Source organism: Macrotis lagotis, chromosome 1, assembly GCF_037893015.1.
Source record: "Macrotis lagotis isolate mMagLag1 chromosome 1, bilby.v1.9.chrom.fasta, whole genome shotgun sequence".
Lineage (NCBI taxonomy): Eukaryota > Metazoa > Chordata > Mammalia > Peramelemorphia > Peramelidae > Macrotis > Macrotis lagotis.
Window position 1 is genome coordinate 237,309,671 of NC_133658.1, and position 19,747 is coordinate 237,329,417.

The 19,747-nt window shown below is 37.7% G+C and overlaps 1 protein-coding gene across 1 annotated transcript in view; it reads left to right on the top strand.

Annotated features, from left to right (window-relative positions):
* Positions 1–19,747, top strand: part of ALK (ALK receptor tyrosine kinase) — a 1,220,046-nt gene that overhangs the window by 1,103,428 nt on the left and 96,871 nt on the right. Inside the window, exons 10-11 of the mRNA XM_074209779.1 lie at positions 8,131–8,225; positions 8,397–8,531. Of these exons, the coding sequence (XP_074065880.1) occupies positions 8,131–8,225; positions 8,397–8,531 (230 nt within the window). The remainder of the gene's footprint in view (positions 1–8,130; positions 8,226–8,396; positions 8,532–19,747) is intronic.

The window sequence follows — 19,747 nt, forward strand, 5'->3', positions numbered from 1 at the left end:
CCAAGTCAGTGCTCAGCTTGCATCAACTTATTTTCCAGGCAGTTATTTCCTTTAGGAAGCTGGGAGTTGCCTAAGTCCTTGCTAGCCCATTCAAACCCGTCCCATATGTAGAGTCCTCTGACAGCCTGGGGACTTAAACAAAGTCAACTGTCAAAGGGGATTTAAGCTAAAGTTGTTGGAGAACCTCCCAAATCCTACCTGAGAGGCCAATAATCTCTTGGATTTTATTAGACTCCACCCTATTCTAGTGGATGTTGGAGATTTACCAGTCAGATACATTATGGTGAAGATTCCTTTTGGCTATGACTGGACTAGGCAGGAATTCTGAATGTATTTTGTGTATCATGGGACAATCTAGGGAAACCTATTTCAGAAAAATGTTTTTTAATGCATAAGATAAAATTCAAAGGATTTAAAAGGAAAGCAGTTATATTAAAATATTATTACATATATATATACCTATTTTATATATATACCATGATAATATATTATCACAGACTCCAGATTAAGAACTCCTGAACTCTAATTTCTGGAGTTCTTCTCCATTCTCACATTCTAGGTAACTCTGTGATTTCTTTCAGTTCAAGAAGATGAGGGTTAAAAAAAATATGAATTAAAAAAATTTTAAAGAATGCTAGATCTGGAAGCAGCAGATCTGAATTTGAAGCCTGCCTCTGCAAGTCAATATCTCTTGTCCTTAATTTACTTATCTGTCAAACGAAAGAAATGAATTCGATGACCTCTGAGATCCCTATCAATTTTAAATCTAAAGTCAGCAAACATTTATTAAATACCACCCTTATGCTTTGGAAGAGAAAATGAGGCTGGTGACTTAGCACAGCACCCCCTCACTCAAATCCAATTCATGTGCTTGTCATGGTGTTTCATTCCCTGATGTCATGTTCTTCTTTGAGAGCAAAGGACAAACATCATCATCATCATCATCATCATTATCCAAGGGACAGCTAGGTTGCACAATGGATAGAGCACTGACCCTGGAGTCAGGAAGACTCCTCTTTCTGAGTTCAAATTTGGCCTCAGATACTGTGTGACCCTGGGCAAGTCCCTTAACCCTGTTTGCCTTAGTTTCCTCATCTGTAAAATGAGCTAGAGAAGAAAATGACAAACCACTTCCATAACTTTAATAAGTATATTCCAAGTGGGCCACAAAGAATTAGACGTGACTGAAAGCTACCAAACAATAAAACAGCAACTCTATGCAAGGTGCTGTTTAATCCCCAAGATAAAAGGACGAAAATGATCAGTAGTCCCTGATATTTTACTGTATTCATAGAAAAGTTCTTTATTCAGGACTAAGAAGAATTTCATGAGTAGGAATAGGTAACAAAATCTCCACTTCTCCAGAGAATCCATTGAAGCATAAAAAGGAAGTATAAGTCATCTGCTATTAGTTTTTCAAAGTTGATGGAACTAAAATTAGGCTCCTTGGATCCTGGTCTATTTCTTCTGATCTAGACTAGCAACATAGAAAAGAGAGAGGTGATGAATGGCATGGATGTGATCTCTGATTTAAAATTTACTGCTCTTTCCATTGTATAACATTACCTAACATTAGATCCTGAGAATTCAATAGAATGGAACTAGACTTTCAGCCTCTGCCAACCAACCGAGCTCTCTCTCTCTCTCTCTCTCTCTCTCTCTCTCTCTCTCTCTCTCTCTCTCTCTCTCTCTCTCTCTCTCTCTCTCTCTCTCCTCTCTCTCTCTCTCTCTCCTGCTTGCTCAGAACTTATTATCTGAAGCACTTGTTGGCAAATCCATGTTCTACAAGGTCTCCACAAGAAAGAGTTACAGTCCTGGATTGCTTCTAAGAGCCTTACAGCTTAGCTTGTGAGAGGCAGAGTATCATGTCAGCCCTACAAGGACTCACTGTTAGATATAAAAATAATAATAATAATAACAAAAATAATATAATAACAATAACTGATATTAACAAAATACTTCTTCACTGTAGCTTTTTCTTTGTTATTTTCTTTTTTAGGCTTTTTTTTTTTAACAAGGCAAATGGGGCTAAGTGGCTTGCCCAAGGCCACACAGCTAGGTAATTATTAAGTGTCTGAGATCAGATTTGAACCCAGATACTTCTGACTCCAGGGCCGGTGCTTTATCCACTGCACCACCTAGCCGCCCCCTGCTGTAGCTTTTTATAACTGTAACTATCTCCATTTTTATAAATGAGAAAACTAGTTTTCAGAATATAATTTTCCCTTTCAAAGCCATAGCTAATAAGTTTCAGAGCTAGAATCAAACTCAGAGATCCCAAATCCAAGCCCAGCAGTAATTCCCACCTTTAAAATTTTTTAAACCAGTTTTTGTTTTTACATCCTTTATCCTTTCCCCTCTCTACTTAGAAAGCTTTATAACAAAACATAAAAAAGATAGGGGAAAATTTAGAAAACAACACATTAATCAAGTTAAACCATTATATGTACCCATAGTCTCCCTCCCTTCAAGGAAAAAAAGAAGTAAAATCTCAAATTTCTTCATTGTAGCTAAGCTTGGTCATTGCAATTATATGACTCAATTTCAGTTTTGTTCTTTCCATTTATATTGTTGAAGTCATTGTATAAATGGTTTTACTATTTCTACTTACTTTACATTCATTGAGCCTTCTCTGTATTCTTCATATTAATAATGTATTCCAGTGCAATAATACTTTAGCACTTTCATGTACCATAAATGATGGATATCAGCTTTGTTTCCAACTCTTTGCTAGCACCAAAAAAATTACTATAAAAATTTTGTATATATGAAATTTTTTTAAACTTTGACATTTTTGTTATATACTGAACACCTATTAGTTTGATCTCTAGAGCAAAATGTATAGGCATTTTGCTCATTTTTTAGCATAATTTCAAGTTTCTGAAATGATAATACTGATGTAGCCAATGGCCCTTACCAACACACTGCACAATAGGCAAGTGATCAGGAGCTAAAGTATTAGTAGAAAAATGAGTGAGTTCAACCCTTCAGATTATTCAAAATCTATCTAGAATGGGGAATTCTGAGCTAAATAAGAGCAGATATTATAGATATTAAATTCTCATTTTTATACTTCACAAAAAAACCTGGATTTAGATCTTTTCCCTAGGAGCTAAAAATAATTCCTAGTGATCTGATAAATGCTCAGAGAATGTACGGGTATAGCCATGGACAATAACTAGAGTAAATACTTCCCAGTAGGAAGAAAAAGGGCAGTGGTTAGACTAGGTTAGTGGAAACCATAATCTAAGAGTGAAGTCCAGAAGAGGGAAGGGATACTTCCTCCATTTCCTATGAGAGTTCAATGGGTAATCCTTCTTGTTTCATCTTCAACCAAATAGTCTGAAACAAAAACTGCACTGAAACTTTTGGGAGACCCTGTAGAATAAATATATTCCAAATACTAGATATTTTAGGAAGGTAGGGAATTAGCAGATTAGAGAGGGTCAAGAAAGTTTTTCTATAGATTGTATGTTTTTGAGATGCATGGTGGAAATAAGGGATTCTGTGAAGCAAATAAGAAGGGAGAATATATTTAAGGGTTAGAGAAGAACCAATGCAAAAACAGAAATGGGAATGGAATGTCTGTGAAGCCTCCATAAGGGTAATTTGGAGAGACCATAGAGTAGACAAAGGGGAATAGTGTATAATGAAAGTAGAAAAGTAGGTTGAGGATAGTGAAGAGTTTTAAATATCAAACAAAAGAGTTCATAATTGAACCTAGAGTCAATAAGGAGATAAAGGGTGAGTAGGGGAGTAATATGATCTGATCTGCACTTAAGGAAAATTACTTTAGCAGTTATGTGAAGAATGAATTGGAGTGGGTAGAGATCTGAGAGGGAGAGGTTTGGGAGAGGCTATTGTTGTCCAGGTAAATCCAGATGGGTGGTGATGATGCCCTTAAGTCATGTAGTGACTGAGTGAGTAGTGAGAAAGAACTTAAGTGAGAAATGTTGTGGAAATAGAAACAACCCAAATTGCAAGCCTTACAGCCTTGTGTGAGCATCAGCTTCTGCTCACTGGTTATCCTCCCAGCATTTTCTAGAACTCCTAAGAGAACATCTCCATACAGTGCTCTGGATTGACAGCAGCAGCTCTTAGGGTGATACAGGCATGTTTACATCTCAACATCTGATTGAGCTTTGCCGGGTTGTTATGAGTGTTCCTTCCTCAAAATATGTGCAATTCCCCATGTCAATCAAGCTCTTTTCAACAGCAGCTGTTCACAGAACACTTGAAAAAGTAGTTTTATTTTGAAACCCTTCCAACAGCAGTTTGCATCATCCCATCCACGCCAAGAGAGTCCATTGGCTGGTGAAGAAAACCATTGCCTCCAGCACACAGTCATAAAGAATAAAAGGAGAGGGGTAGGCATCCTGCAAGTCACTCTCCCTTTCCTTGCTTAGGGCATATTTGAATGAGAATAGGATCTTCATTTTACTCCCTGATCCTCACTTTATCTGCTCTGTATCCCATTCCCCACCTGGAAGGTGCATCGTTTGCTACTGGTAACAGCCCTTCAGATCCATGTGTGGTCTTGACATCACAGCTGGTTGATGGGCAGATTATGGTAATGTCATAAGCAGGAGATGATGACTTTAGGTAGGGAACAGACAGTGGGAGAGTGCAGAGCCATAAAGGTGGGCTGGAGGGCCATTACCCAATCACGTACCGGTGCATTAAGCAGCTTATGCTTGGTCTTTCCTCAATATTTTGCAGAAGCATCAACCTGGGGAAAAATATGTCTATCTCTGCCTTATTTTTCTGCTTTCTCCAAGTAGCTCTGAGGTCTCTGTGTTGAACAGCTCACTAATCTTTGTAATGGCTTTAAAAGGGACCAGGATCATAGGTCTTCTTGTCCCTGTTTGAAGGAGATGAGGAAACCAGGCATGAAAAAAGTTTGGGCTTTTTAACCCGTGTACAAGTTGACTCAAAAAAGGCTAGAATCATTCTAGTCAATAGTGTGAGTTGCATGCTTCCTGGGTACAGGCAGTAGAGAATGATAGTTCACCTGACAGGTCTCATGGTAAAGCCTGGATAAATGTTCGTGAAAAAAGAAAATATTCAACAAAACCTATCAAGGTCTAGCAAAGTAAATAAAATAGGATGGAGAGGAGGACAAAATAGACAAAATATATGTAATCAATGTAAATAGAAAACATAAAAAACAACTAAAACTGATTATTATGTAATCATCACCAAGATTGGTCTAGAACATGAGATAGGGAAAAAACACTTTTCCCTTCTTTGAAGAGGTAGAGGACTATGGATATAAAAAAAATTACATGCACTGCCAGGCATGATGAATGCTTATGTATTGTTTAATTTTGCTTAATTGCTTTTTTTTCCTCTCTTGTTGCATAGTATGGTTTGTTGGTGAGAGGAATGTCAAGATATATGTTTGGAAATTAATATGATATAAAAATTCTTGATTAAAATGTATCAATTAAACTGTCAAAGGAAATATCCTAAAATTATTAATATCTTAAACAAAAGTTTTTAAAATATTTAATAGAAACAAAAATTTTAAATAATAAGATGGATACAGAGATGTTGAAAGGGAGACTGAAGAGACTGGAATAGCCTGAGAGTCAAACCATAGTATTATAGATTTAGAATTGGAAGGGACTTTGGAAGTCAGATAGTCCAATCAATCTGGGCTATCACCAGTTGTCTTAACTTTTATCTTTCCATTGAACTTCAATGACTCAGAAAGAAAGAATGAGGCTAGTAAATTTTTGCAGTTCTGCACAAGTCAAGAGATCACCCATGATGTTATTGATTTTCTTGAAAAATTAAGGACAAAGAATAATAGCAATTCAATCAACCCCCAATCTCCAATTTTATGATGAGGAAATGAAAATCTAGAGAGGTTAAATAATTTGGTCAAAGTCATACAAGTAGTGGTGAAGCAAGGATTTAAATTCAGGTCTCTAACCGCAAATACATCATTTTCTCCACCATACTATGCTACCTCTTCTGGGATACTGGAAAGTATCAATCTATGAGTCAGAAGACCTATTTTCAAATTCTTGTTCTTCTACTCACTTTCTACGCAATCCATTTAACCTCACTTTCATCCTCTAGAAATTAGTCATTCAAGAACCATTTATTAAGCAACTACTCTGTACAGTGAACAGCATTAGTAGCTGAGGAGCTACAACTAATAAGACAGTGTCTCCTCCCTTGAGGGGGATTTATTAACCCTGTCCAATTTACTTAATTGTTTAGAAGATCAGATGGGATCATGATGATGAAAACATGTATCAGTGTGTTTTGAAAATTGTAGAATGCCATGAGGGACTCTTATTACTCAAATGCCATAAGAGTCACTCACTCTTCTGTGAGACTTCACAACAGCTCTGTGTGAGGGTCAGTCAGGTATTCTTGTCTCCATTTCATAGAAGTCAGGAAACAATGACACAGAAGTTAGTGACTGACCCATGAGTACACTATGAGTATGGCAAATCAAGGATATGTGGCAAATCAAAGGAGCTTCAATATAGAGCTGGAAGGCCTTCATCTAGGGGACAAAAAAAGGATAGAACACTGAAACTAGAGTCAGGAAGATCTGGGTCCAAATCCAGTCTCAGACATTTACTAGCTATGTGATCCTGGAGCAAGTCTCTGAACTTCTATTTGCTTTCCTTTCCTTGGTTGTTAAAGGAGATAATAATTGTGCTTACATCTCCAGGTTGTTGTGAGGATCAAATGGGACAACATTTGTAAAGCACTTAGCACAGCATTCAGCATACAGTGGGTGCTTAATAATTGTTGCTTTCCTTCCTTCTAGAGCTCTTTTTCCCCTACCACACCTTGACAAGATGGTGGAAAAAGATCAATTCCTTTACCACTGTCCTACTATCAGTACTTAGTTGGCTCCTATTTTCAGTGGGCAGAGTTTTAACCTGATGTCTCTCACTTGGGGCACAATGTTTAAGAACAGAGAGAATAGAGGAAGAACTATGAGAAATCAGATAATGGTGATGATATTGCCAAAGCCAGCCTAACCAGGGGCAGTTGTAGCAAAGGAGAAGACTATCTGTTCTCCCATATATATGTATATATATATATATATATATATATATATATATATATATTTCATAAAAGTTGAAGAGGAAACTGGACCAGGTGGAGAGTCAACATAACTTGGGAGAGGTGGGTGGGGGAGGTTGTGCCATAATGTTTAATAGACCAGAGGAAGAATATGAGGCAAGAAATTGGAAATGACAATAACTATGTAGAGAAAGTTTCTTTCCCAATACCAAAGGTAGCATGCCTCACCTTAACATTGCTACCTTGGGGCAAGGTCCCATTTTCTTCATTAATTAAAGTTCTTCCCACCTTAATGTGAGATTTAGAATTTTCCCTTAATTGTGATTTACTGGTCATCAGACCTACTTTGAGCCTGGAAGGGAGAGGGTATTCTCAGATGATCAGAAAGTCCTCGTCCCAGGTTCCAGTCTCCAAACTGGGTTATCAAAACAATAGATATTGAATTAACACTTTAGGACCATCAGTTTAGAGGAGGATCAACTAGTCCAATCCCTAATTTTACAGATGAGGAAATAGACCCAGAGAAGTAAATTGTCCAAGGTCCCCCAGAAAGAGTGTGATATTTAATGCTGAGATCTTTCCACTCTACTTGGTCTCCTTCAGATTTTATATCAACTGAATGTGGGATCCCAGAACAATTCCATTAACCTAATTGGGTTTCAATTGCCTCATCTGTAAAATCAGGGGGTTAGGGGCAGCTAGGTGGCACAGTAGATAGAGTGTACTGACCCTGGAGTCAAGAGGACCTAAGTTCAAATCTGGCCTCAGACACTTAATACTTATTTAACTATGTTACATTGAACAAGTCACTTAACTCCATTGCCTTGCAAAAATAAAATAAAATAAATAAAATAAAATAAAATAAAATAAAAATAAAATAAAATAAAGTAAAGTAAAATTAGGGAGTTGGATTAGATAGCCACTAAAGCCCTTTCTAGTCCTTAAACTATGACCCTATGATCTTATGGTTAAAACAATGGTACCCTAGTAAACTTGGGGCTCTTAGTTTCCAGGACAAGTTAAAGTAATGTTGGCTTATCATTCTAACTCATCTTTGGTTCTTCACCTACACAGATTCTGGCTCCAGATTGTCACATGGTGGGAAGAAGGCTCAGGAGCCATCATTGCTTTTGACAACATCTCCCTTAGCCTGGACTGCTATCTTACAAGTGAGTTCATTCATTATTCCCATCATTGTCTCCTCCTGAACTATAGCCAAATTGTACCAACAGTTCTCTCCCGCTTCCTGTCAAGTCCTAACTATCATCCTTCCCCTGCATTCCCTCTTCTTTCTTCTTTAAGTGAGTTCTACCTAACCAAGATGCTATGTTGTTTTGCAGTTAATGGGGAGGATATCCTATCAAGGGATGAAACTCCCAATTCAAGAAACCTCTTTGAGAATATCTATAAGAAATCACTACAGCCAAGATCCCAGGAGATTGCACATGGGGAGAACCTCAACTTTGATCCAACAGGTAAAGGCTGAACCTTTACTAAGTAATTTATTTCTGCCAAAGACATAGAACCAGGTGGATATTTCTGTAATTTTTTTAAAAGGGGGGGAATGTCAGGGGAATTTGCCTTGCATGTGATATATGTTGTTGAATCTTAGAAAAATTGACCAAGACAAGAAATCAGTCAGTCAAGAAGTATTTATTTAGTGATAGTTAATAAATTGAGAGATACCAGGACTCTTCAACTGAGAAGAAATTCTGCTCTACAACTTATTTTTTGTTGTTGATCAGTTTTTTCCAACTTTTTGTGACCCCCATTTGGGGTTTTCTTGTCAAAGATACTGAAGAAATTTACCATTTCCTTCTCCTGCTCTTTTTACAGATGAGGAAATCAAGGCAAACAGGATTAAGTGATTTGCTTAGGATTACCCAGCTAGGAAGTGTCTGAGATCAGATTTGAACTCTGGGAGATGAATCTTCTAGATTCCAGGCCCAGTACTTCATCCACCTCACTAACTAGGACTTCTTATTTCCATCCATGGTTTTCTGTGCCTCTAGTCTTAGCCATGAATGAAACATGAAATCTCACTTCCTATTTGGTTCATAAATGCTTCTCAGATGAAGAATCTTTTGAAATCATTTGTCCACCCTAAGCATGATACTGGACATCTTTCTGAGATCGGTTTTAGAACTATTATTTAATTCTTCTTATTCCAGACACTTGGAGTTTGAGTTTCTATTATTTGAATGGCATTGCCGATTTTAAAGCAAGTCAACTGGAAAGCTTTCCTTGGGCATGGATATCTGAAAGAAGCATACACATGTGTGTGTATATATATACATATATATATATTACATTATCACCTCAGATTCTTTTTTTCCTAGAAAAAACCTCATCTCATTTCTGAAATGACAACATCCATTTTTTGTTGTTTAGCCATTTCAGTCAGGTCTTTGCTACCCTATTTAGGATTTTCTTTGCAAAGATCCTAGAGCGGTTTGCCATTTCCTTCTCCAAGCTCATTTGAGAGATGAGGAAACTTAGACAAATAGGTTTAAGTTTTACCCAAGGTCACATAGCTTTATTAAGCTTATTAGTTTTACCCAAGGTCACATAGCTCTGAATCTGAACTCATAAAGATGAGTTTTTCTGAATTCTGGTCTAGTGCTCTATTGACTGCACCACCTAGCTGCCCAACAGCATCCACTGCTATAACTTTAATACAGAATTATAAATTCATGATATTCAAATTTGATCAAGCAATCAAAAATATGAATGACTAGGTACAGAACGGTACCTTCTCCACTAAATTCAGTGTTATGAATTACTGCTTAACTAAACTGTGTTCTTTAAGAAAAAGCTTTACTTTTTGTTGCTCCAAGATTTTATTCACAGCTCTGAGCTGGCATGCTAATCTGAATCATCTTGGCTGCTTAAAAGGATAAAGGTGTCAACTGTTTTCTTAAAACCAACTTAGAACCTTGAAGTGCTTTAACTGCTAAAGAAAAATATTTTCAATTCTTTGAAGTAAAGGTTCCCATTTCTCTGCTAAATTCTTATCTCTCTTTCTACTGAGAAAGGGAGTTCAACTTCCAAAGGAACCAAAGTTCTGATCAATGAGTAACTTGGATATAGGACAATTTTGGATCCTTGCAACCAACTAGGAATGTTATAGGACAGCTAGATGGTGCAGTAGATATAGTGCCAGACCTTGAGTCAAGAAGACTCACCATCATGAGTTCAAATCCCTCCTTCAAACCTTATTAGGTGTGGTACCCTAGCTGAGTCACTTAACCCTGTTTGCCTCAGTTTCCTCAGCTGACAAAAGAACTAGAGAAGGAATGGCAAACTTCTCTAGTATCTTTGCCAAGAAAACCCCAAATGGGGTTATAAGAAGTAGGACACAACTGAGCAGCAACAAAGGGAATGTTGTGGAGGAAAGAACATGCACCAGGAAATTTGTCTTCTAAGTTTCCCCCCTACCACTAATTATCTGCACAATCATGAGGAAATTATATTACTTCTCTAGGCCTCTGTTTCCTCCACGATAATATGAGGGGAACATTCTGTTTCTTAAGATTCCCCCCCCACCCCACTTCACTCTTGCTCCCAGGACAAAGGACAGATGAGCAGGGATGAGCAGCCTTTCAGGTTCACTGCTATAAATCTATTAAATTTCCCCCACCACCACCCCTACCCCTACTTTTTCCTTGATTCAAAACTCTCTAGAATTTATTGTTTTTAAAACCTGGGAAATTCAGCAAAAAATGTATCCTTTATTCTGATCAGCCCAAGGCAGCTTCCAGCAAATTTTCTTGGTCCAAGACACAGTCCTGTATGCCAGTCTAAAGAAGCTTTCATTTTCATCTGAAGAACCATCATCTTGGAACAGTATGATCTCAAATCATTATTGAAGCCCCAGGCTAAGTTCCCTCTTAGAACCCTAGAGGAGGAGCCCCTGGAAGATACTTTCCCTATCCTTAGGCACATTGTTAGATCCACTAGGGAATGGTACTTCCATCAGGAGACTTTTGCTATATTGACTTCTCTGCAGATTTTGTTTCCCAATCAAAATTAGTTTTTAGAAATAATTGATTGAAACAGAAAAAGAAAATGACAAAGAAGGGGGGGGTGTCCTGAAAAGAAAGATAGACACTAGGTTCCAACAAACTAGATTCTCTACAAGTGGAGAATTTATAAAAGCATTTGACTCCATGCACTGCTACTATTTGGAGTGGGAATCATTATAATGTGTAATCTATTCATGATGATTGTTGGTCAAGCTTCTGTAGCTAATGAATGTGACCCTGGAGATCACACACACTTGACTTCAGGCCCCTCAGTGACCACAGGTTGCTCTGGCTCCAAGTTTATGGAGGTTTTGAAATGCCGCCAGATGCCCTTTCCTCCATCTCAAGACCTAAGAAACCCTGAACTTTGAAAAGAAAACCTAATTATCATGTCTTCTTTCTTCTATGTACGGGAAATAAGTGAAACCCTAGCCCCTTGAATAGAAAACAGGAAGCAAAGAATTTGTATTGGGCATTTCAGAACCTCCACAAAGCCAAAGCAAAAGTAACTATAATAATAGAAACACTCAGAACAAAGAATTTGCCCTCCAAACTTTTCATATTCCATATTCATATTCCAAAGACTACATGGAATATCTTATTTGACCCAAAAACTATAAATGAAGGTATGAATGAAATGAATATGATATCAAAAATAACCATTTTAACAATCTCTTATTTCCAGGAATTGTGATAAGCACTGGGAATACAAATGGGGGAGGGGGGATTTCTGACTTCAAGGAATTTATAATCTAATAGGAGAAGACTATATTCAAAAGAAAGCTGAAAATCAAGGGATTGGGGAAGCAGAAAGTACCCAGTTCAAAGGCATGATGATGATGGTGGTAGAGTTGAAACCATCTAGAACAGCTGGTGACAAACGAAGAGATGACTAGAACTTCAAGCCTTTTATGAAGGGAATTATGAGTGGAGTTTTTTTACTCTACCTTTCAGCCCTCTAATCAGAGAGGCAGAAGTAACTTAGAGTCCTAATGAGGCATGAGTTCCAAACTGAAGCAATGTCTATGATGGTGAGTTTCCTGGTGATGAGCTAATCCTGGCTGCACTATGATGATGATGACAATGATGATAATGAAGGTGATGATAAAGATAATGGAGTGAACACCAAGCAGAGTTGCTTATGGCAAATGAACAAATGAATGAATGAACTAATGAATGAATAGTCCATACTTCTAACCATAGATCTAGATACATAGTTATTCCAGGACCTAAGCCCCAAGATCCTTGGTTTAGGTTTATGTGAGTTATTTTATCTCAGCCTCAGTGCAGTCTTCTAATCTCAAATGAGCAGGCTAGCTAGCCAGAATGTTCAGCCAATAAAATGTCCACTCAGGTGCTCCATGAAGCTTTCTCGGAAGGTCTCTGAGTCACTTTAGTTAATCAGATGAAGGGGTTGAAAGAGAAAACGAGTAAGCATGAAAGCTGGCAAAATTACATTTGTCGGCTTTGCACATACAATTACACTAACTGAATGGTCAGGCTAATGCAATCAAGGGGTCTGCAGAATTGTACTTCTATATTTGGCTGAAATAAATGGAATGAGTGGTGAGTTAAACAGCCCTCCCTTCCCTGCAAAAGCTTAGGTGAAGGTGAAGGAGAACAAGGATTAAGTGAGGAACTTAAGTTAGTCCTCAGGAACTGAATTCACTCTGCCTCAGTTCCTATTTTCTTCCTTGTCTCCTACCTTCCACCTTCCTAGGCTCTATAATAGAACAGATGCTAAGTCGATGAAAGGGCTATCTAGAAGAGAAGCAACCTGAACTTTCAATCCCAAATACAAAGGGAGATTGTAGAGAGCTCTGCCACCCATCCACCCACCACCATTTTCACTTGATCATAGGAGCTTGAGACTATAGATTTAGAAGGCATCTTATAGGCCATTTAGTCCCTTCTGTTCATTTTACAGATGAAGAAACTACAACCCATAAAGATAAGATTTCCCTCAGCACCACCACATATGCATACCCACTGTGGTTATACAAGCTATCAGAAGTGAAATTTGAACCAAGGTCTTCAGATTTTGACTTAACACAAGGAAAAACTTCCCAGTAACAAGAGTTGTCCAATCAGGGAAGTAATGAGTTATTCAGTAATAATTTTCTAGCAGAAGCTGATTGACCACTTATCCCAGGGAGCTATGGATGGGATTCATTCTTTTTGGGAAGTATAGGACTATATAATTCTTGGGGTCCCATTTGACTAAAATTCTAAGGCCCCTCAATTCAACTCAATTTCTCCCATCACAATTAGAAACTATAAGATTCTTCCCTCTTTAGGAAACCTCTTGCTGATGCAGAATCCTGAATAATCACATTCCATCAACACATACATTTCCTGTATATTTCATTGACACTGGCCACTGAATGTTACGTGACTCAGTAGAAGGGATGATGCTTTAAAAATTCATTATCCTACAAACAGTCCATATATGAGTCTCTAAGATCTTGGTTTAGTTAGTCCCTAGCAACCAAACATTTAGTTCCTTACTAGGGCCTTCCTGAAGATGTTTTTTCCTTTAGTGAACACTGGAGAGCTTGAACTCTTCTGGTGGAGCTTTCAAGATTCCAGTATCACCCTCCAGGTCGAGACTTCAACTTCTACATAGTAAGTGGTCAAAAAAATCTGTTGGATTGAATAGAATTTATTAATCCATTCATTTAGGTTTTGCAATTGCCCCTGGTCCCTTCCAGACCTCCCATCCTAATACCCTTCTTCCCATCCCCAATAAGTACACAGCCCAATTGCTTTTAACCTGTTAGCTATATATCATTGTCTGATTGGGACAGCTAGGTGGAACTGTGGATAGAGCACTAAGTCTGAAGTCAGGATGATCTGAGTTCAAATCTTTGCTCAGAAACTTACTAGCTGTGTGACCCTGGGCAAGTTATTAACTCTGTTTGCCTCAGCTTCTTCATCTGTAAAATGAGCTAGAGAAAGAAATGGCAAATGACTCCAGTATCTTAGCCAAGAATATTCCAAAGAATCAGACAAATTTGAAAAATAATGAATAACAACAAATTTAGAAGTTATTTCAAGCTATAGCATCAAAAAGAAGTTTTCTCTGATTTGGTCTATGCCCTTCTTTCTGGTTGATGCTACCCTTGAGAATATAATACTGAAAGGACTCTGCTTATTATTTCTTTTTTTTCTTTTTATTTATGCATTTTATTATTTTTTTTCTGCTTACATTGTTTGAATCATTGTATCTATTCTTTTCCTGATTTTGATTATTTCCCTCTGGATCAACTTGCAGATTTTTCCTTTTCTGCTCAACATTTTAACCCCATCAAAATTAACCTGTGAAGTATACCTTAATACTAGAGTATTCCAATATTCTAATGGGTCAGGGGTACAACCCAAGGTATACCATACTATAGGTTAACTCTCTACTACCCAACAGATTCTTCACTTTGAAGTGGGTAACATATCTACCACTGCCCTTCTCTTTCTACTGCCAAAATTCTACTCCAGGCCTCATTACCACATGCCTCAATAACTAAAATGATCTAGCTGGTCTCCCTGATCCGGCTTTCTCTATCTCATAACTGTGCTATATAGCACCAATAGATTAATCTTCCTGAAATATCAGTATTATCTTATTACTTCCCTGCTCAAAACCTTTCTCTGACTCACTATAACACATACAATCAAATGCAGATTGTGTGGTTTGGTATTCAAAGCCCCACACAATCTGACCCCAGTCTAACTTTTCAAAGGTCCTTTACATATACTACTTTCCAACATCCTGAGAAGGCAGTCTGTATGTATCCTCTAACATGGCCTGCTCAAGTCTTTGATTCCATTGGCCCTCCTTCTAGAATCAGCCTTTCGATTATGCACTAAGAGTCTACTGCACACCAGACACTGTGTGGATGAAACTGTCCTGGCCTTCAAGAATTTGATGCTAATTCAGGGAAAATAACAAGTACATGCAAAATAAGTATGTGCAAAAAGGTAATTTGGAAAGAGGGGAGGGCACTAGCAGCTGGGAGATCAAGAGATATCTCATGTAAAAGATAATACCTGAACAAAGTTTTGAAGAAATCTAGGGTTTTCTAAAAAATAGAGATAAGGAAGGAATGTGTTCCAGAACTGAGACTCAAGCAGAAACAGAGACAGGAGATAAAATATCATGTGGGAGGACAGGAAGACTAGTTTGTTCTCTGTGAAAAGAAGTCACATAAAATAATTTCTAAGGCATCCAAGTTAGATTGGGGGGCCAGTTTGAGAAGGACTTTAAATGCCAGAAAGAAAAGTTCATGTTTGATTCTAGGAACAATAGGAAGCTACTGGAGTTTGTTGAGTGGGGCATGACATGGTTAGAAAATTATAGAAAAATCACCTTTTCATTGACATAGAAGATGGCTTAGAAATAGGAGATACTTGATTCAGGGAGTCAAATGGGAAAATTATGAAGGCCAGGCATGCTATGATGAGAGACTGAACTAGCATTATGGCTATGTGAGTCAAAAGAAGGAACCAGATGAGAGAGCTTAGACATAGATACAAGATTTGTCTCTTCAGTGTTTTTGTGCAGTGAGAGAGACTAAGGAGACAAGGGTCATATCAATGTTGTATGCCTGGAGATGAGAAGAATGGTAATCCCTTTGACAATAATGAGAAAGTTCAGAAAAGGGAAAGGCTGGGAATATTGATAACAAACTTGGACAGTTTGCATTTCACACAGAAATACTCTCCCTCTTTCTTCATACAGATATCCTGTTCTGCCTCAGTCTCCAGTTCAAAAATTTCCCAAGTCCACTGGAACACAACAATTTCTCTAAGCCCCTGAAGTATATGCTTCTCATTCTGTAATATAATAGGTATTCACTGAATATTTGCTGAAAACATGAATAGATGGATAAATGGATGAATGTTTGGATAGATCAATAAAAAACACTCAAAGTAATTGGAAAATAATTTCAAAGGACCATACCAATAAGCACACTGTAATATTATTTAATACCATAGTACAAAAAAGACTTTGTCACATCATGGACAAGAACCATAGACAAAACAGTCAAAAGATCTAGACTCTCCCACTGACTCACACTATGTGGCTAAGTTTAAATCCTCATTCTTCCATAGGACCGTCAACAAGTCCCAACCTCCCTGGACCTTAGTTTTCTCATCTGTAGAATGAGAGGGTTTGACTAGATGGCTTCTGAGGTCATTACAACTCTCAGACTATGAATAATTTAGGGTCAGAGAAAGCTTGGAACATTGACTTTTCTCATCTATAAAATGAGAGAGTTGAACTTAACTGATTTCTAAAGATCTTCCCAGCTCTAACACTCTATGATTCTAAGGGTTGAGAGAAAGTAGAGTAAAGAAATAATTTTATTTCCTCAATCACTTCCAACTAACCTGTGACCCTTTTAATAAGTCCACAAGTAGGGGCGGCTAGGTGGTGTAGTGGATAAAGCACTGGCCCTGGAGTCAGGAGTACCTGGGTTCAAATCCGGTCTCAGACACTTAATAATTACCTAGCTGTGTGGCCTTGGGCAAACCACTTAACCCCGTTTGCCTTGCAAAATCCTAAAAAAAAATGTCCACAAGTAAGGGTGACAGGCTGTCCCTTTCTACATACAGTGACATTATTCAAGAGCAAATCCAGTGCCAATTGAAAAGTTTTATATATTTCATATAAATTGATTGGGTCTACTTCTGCTAAATACATTATCCGTTCACTGTGGAACAACTATTAGAGATAATAGAATTTGTAACTAGAGCCATTCAGTCATTAAGTCCTGAACATACCCTCCTGGGCATGATGGCATCATTGGAGACTAAACCAGGACAAAACTTAAGAAGGCTATTTTCACTGGAACATTGTCCTTACAAATATGTCTTTGCTTCTAAAGGTTGAAGGCAGACCTATACCTAAGACATAGGGAACTGAGGCTATGACCTAAGGCACCAAAATCCATGGGTACACAAAAATCTAATAACAAGAGTAGAAACAACTGAGCTTCACCTCTAGGTAACAAAAATAACCAATTAAGTTTGAAAACTAAAGGATCATGGGTATTTTAATAACACCTATCTGTGAGACTCTATAGTAAATAATTTGTCTCCAAACAGAAGTCTGTGTAGTTTTCTGCAGAATGTAGTTCCTAAGGAAAATATTCTCTTTTACATTCTTAATTACTTATATTATTTCCTATTCACTAATTAGAAAGTTTTTTCCAAGGGTACATTTTGAAATACTTGCCACTAGTACTCTATGCTGCTTGCCTAGACTTCAAAACTGCTAGTTTTAGCTCAACTTAAAGGATCTCTCTCTCTCTCTCTCTCACACCCTAAGCCTTTTCAGATACTCAGGATTCACAACTAATTTGCCTTCCAATTTCATTGAATCCTTTTCAGGAAAAAAAAGATGAATTTTTTGAAAATAGCTCATAAAACCCCATCTGCTGCCCATCTTCAAAACAGTTTTATACCAGAATATAGTTTGAATAGGTTGAGACAGAAAAGTATGTCTGGTTATAGTTTGGAGTTTTTCTTTCTTTTTTTTTAACCACACCCATGATTTAATTGGTGGTATGGAGGAATTCCAATGCAGTTTAGGGGACCTGGTCTTTAATTTATAATCTGAGAGACTTGCCTGAAGCATGGGAAGGTCAGTGTTTAGTCAAAGTTCACAAAGGGAATATACATTAGAACTGGGACTTGAACATAGGCCTTCTTGACTCCATGGTTGACCTTTAATACTTTACTTTAGGCTGCTTCACTATCCAAATTTTAGGGGGGCGGATAATATTCATCACCATTTCCCCTGAACCCACCCCTCCCCTAAACTTTCTTTTTTCTGTTAAGGGTACCACCATCTTCCTGGTCTTTCAGGTAGCTAATTTGGGAATTATCCAAGATTCTTCTTTCTACCTCATCCATATAACCAACCATTTGCCAAATCTCTTCATGATTGCCTCCACAATATGGATCAAATCTATTCCATTCTCCCCATTCACATGGCTACCACCCTAATTCAGACCTTTCTCAGTTCTGTCCCAGCCTCCTAATTGATCTCCCTGCTTCTTTTTTCCTTTTGAATCCATCTTTCACATGACTGCCAACTATTCAGTGCAGGGGAAGATGCATTGATCTGGATCTGGAAGTCTAGGATTCAGTTCCCCATTATGTTTGTGCAGGTAATCTTGGGCAAAGCAACAAGCAGAGATTTAGAGCTGGAAGGGACCTTGGAAGCTATCTAGTTCAATTCCCTCATTTTACAAACCTGAGAGATAGATATTAGTATAATCTTCATAATACACTTAAAGAAATCGAGGAAAACAAAAATTAAATGACTTGCCCAGTGTGTGGCATCTAAAAAGCATCTAAGATTAGATTTGAACTCAGGTCTTTCTGATGCCAGAAACATTCTCATCTTTTCCAATAAAATCAAAAGTAAAGCAACAATGTCTATCATCACTAATGTTCAAAGATTAGTTATAGTAATACATAAAAAGATGTTGATGGAATAAGCAAAGATAAAAAGGAAAAAAATTATTATTTTTTCAGATAATATGATGGCTTACTGAGAAAAATCACAGAAGTGATTTGGCTGAATATGACTTGTTTGTACATACTTGTTTACTTATTGTTCGCTTTTACCATTAGATTGTGAACTTCCGGAAAATAGATATAGTCTTTTGCCTTTGTTTCTTCCATGCTTAGCATAATGCCTGACCCTGGTGTTTAAGAAGTGTTTATTTCTTTTCCCTCCTTCCTTCCTTCCTTTTTTCTTCCTTCCTTTCTTTTTTCTTCTTCTTTCTTTCCTTCCTTCTTTTCTTCTTTCCTTCTTTCTTTCTTTCCTTTTTTTCCTTCTTTTCAACCTTCTTTCCTCTTTCTTTCTTCTTTCCTTCCCCTCCACTGTCACTCATGTTTGTATGAACCAGGGCCACCCCTAAATAACAGGTCATCTTCTGTTTGGATTACTCGTCAAATAATGTTAGTGCAGGAAGGGTCCTTAGAGGTTCTATAATACAACCTCCTCATTTTTACAGATAACAAAATTGAGACCCATCATGTAATATGATTTGCCCAAGGACACAGGGGGGACCCCAGTACAGGACTCCGATCTCTTAAGTGCAGTATATTTCACTGCTGCATCTTCTCTCCTTGTCCCTTACTCAAATGGATGTGCTGCTTCAGGAAAAAAAAATGCTTACAGCTAATTAATTATTCATGATTACTCATTATGTGTGTGGGGGTTGTACAGCATAGTAACAGTCCCAAGAGTTTGGTAAACACAGTGGCCTTTATGCAGACTACTATAGTGTACCATTAAGGGGTCTGAAAGAGAAAATATGCTTCCCTAACTCTAGAACACCAGAGAGGTTCCCCAATGCCAGGGAGAACATGGCCAACCATGTCACTGGAAAATATTGGCATAATTATAAGCTCCCATTTTTATTTTATTTATGGAATCCTATTTTGAGCACCAGTCCCAAAGTCAGAAGGACCTGAGTTCAAATCTGACCTCAAACACTTGACAATAGCTGTGTGACACGGGGCAAGGCACTTAACCCTGATTGACTCTTATCCAGAACCACTCTGGTCATCCTGATTCATATCTGATCACTAGACCAGATGATTCCAGAGAATAAAATGAGGTTGGTAACTTAGCATAGCACCCTCTCACT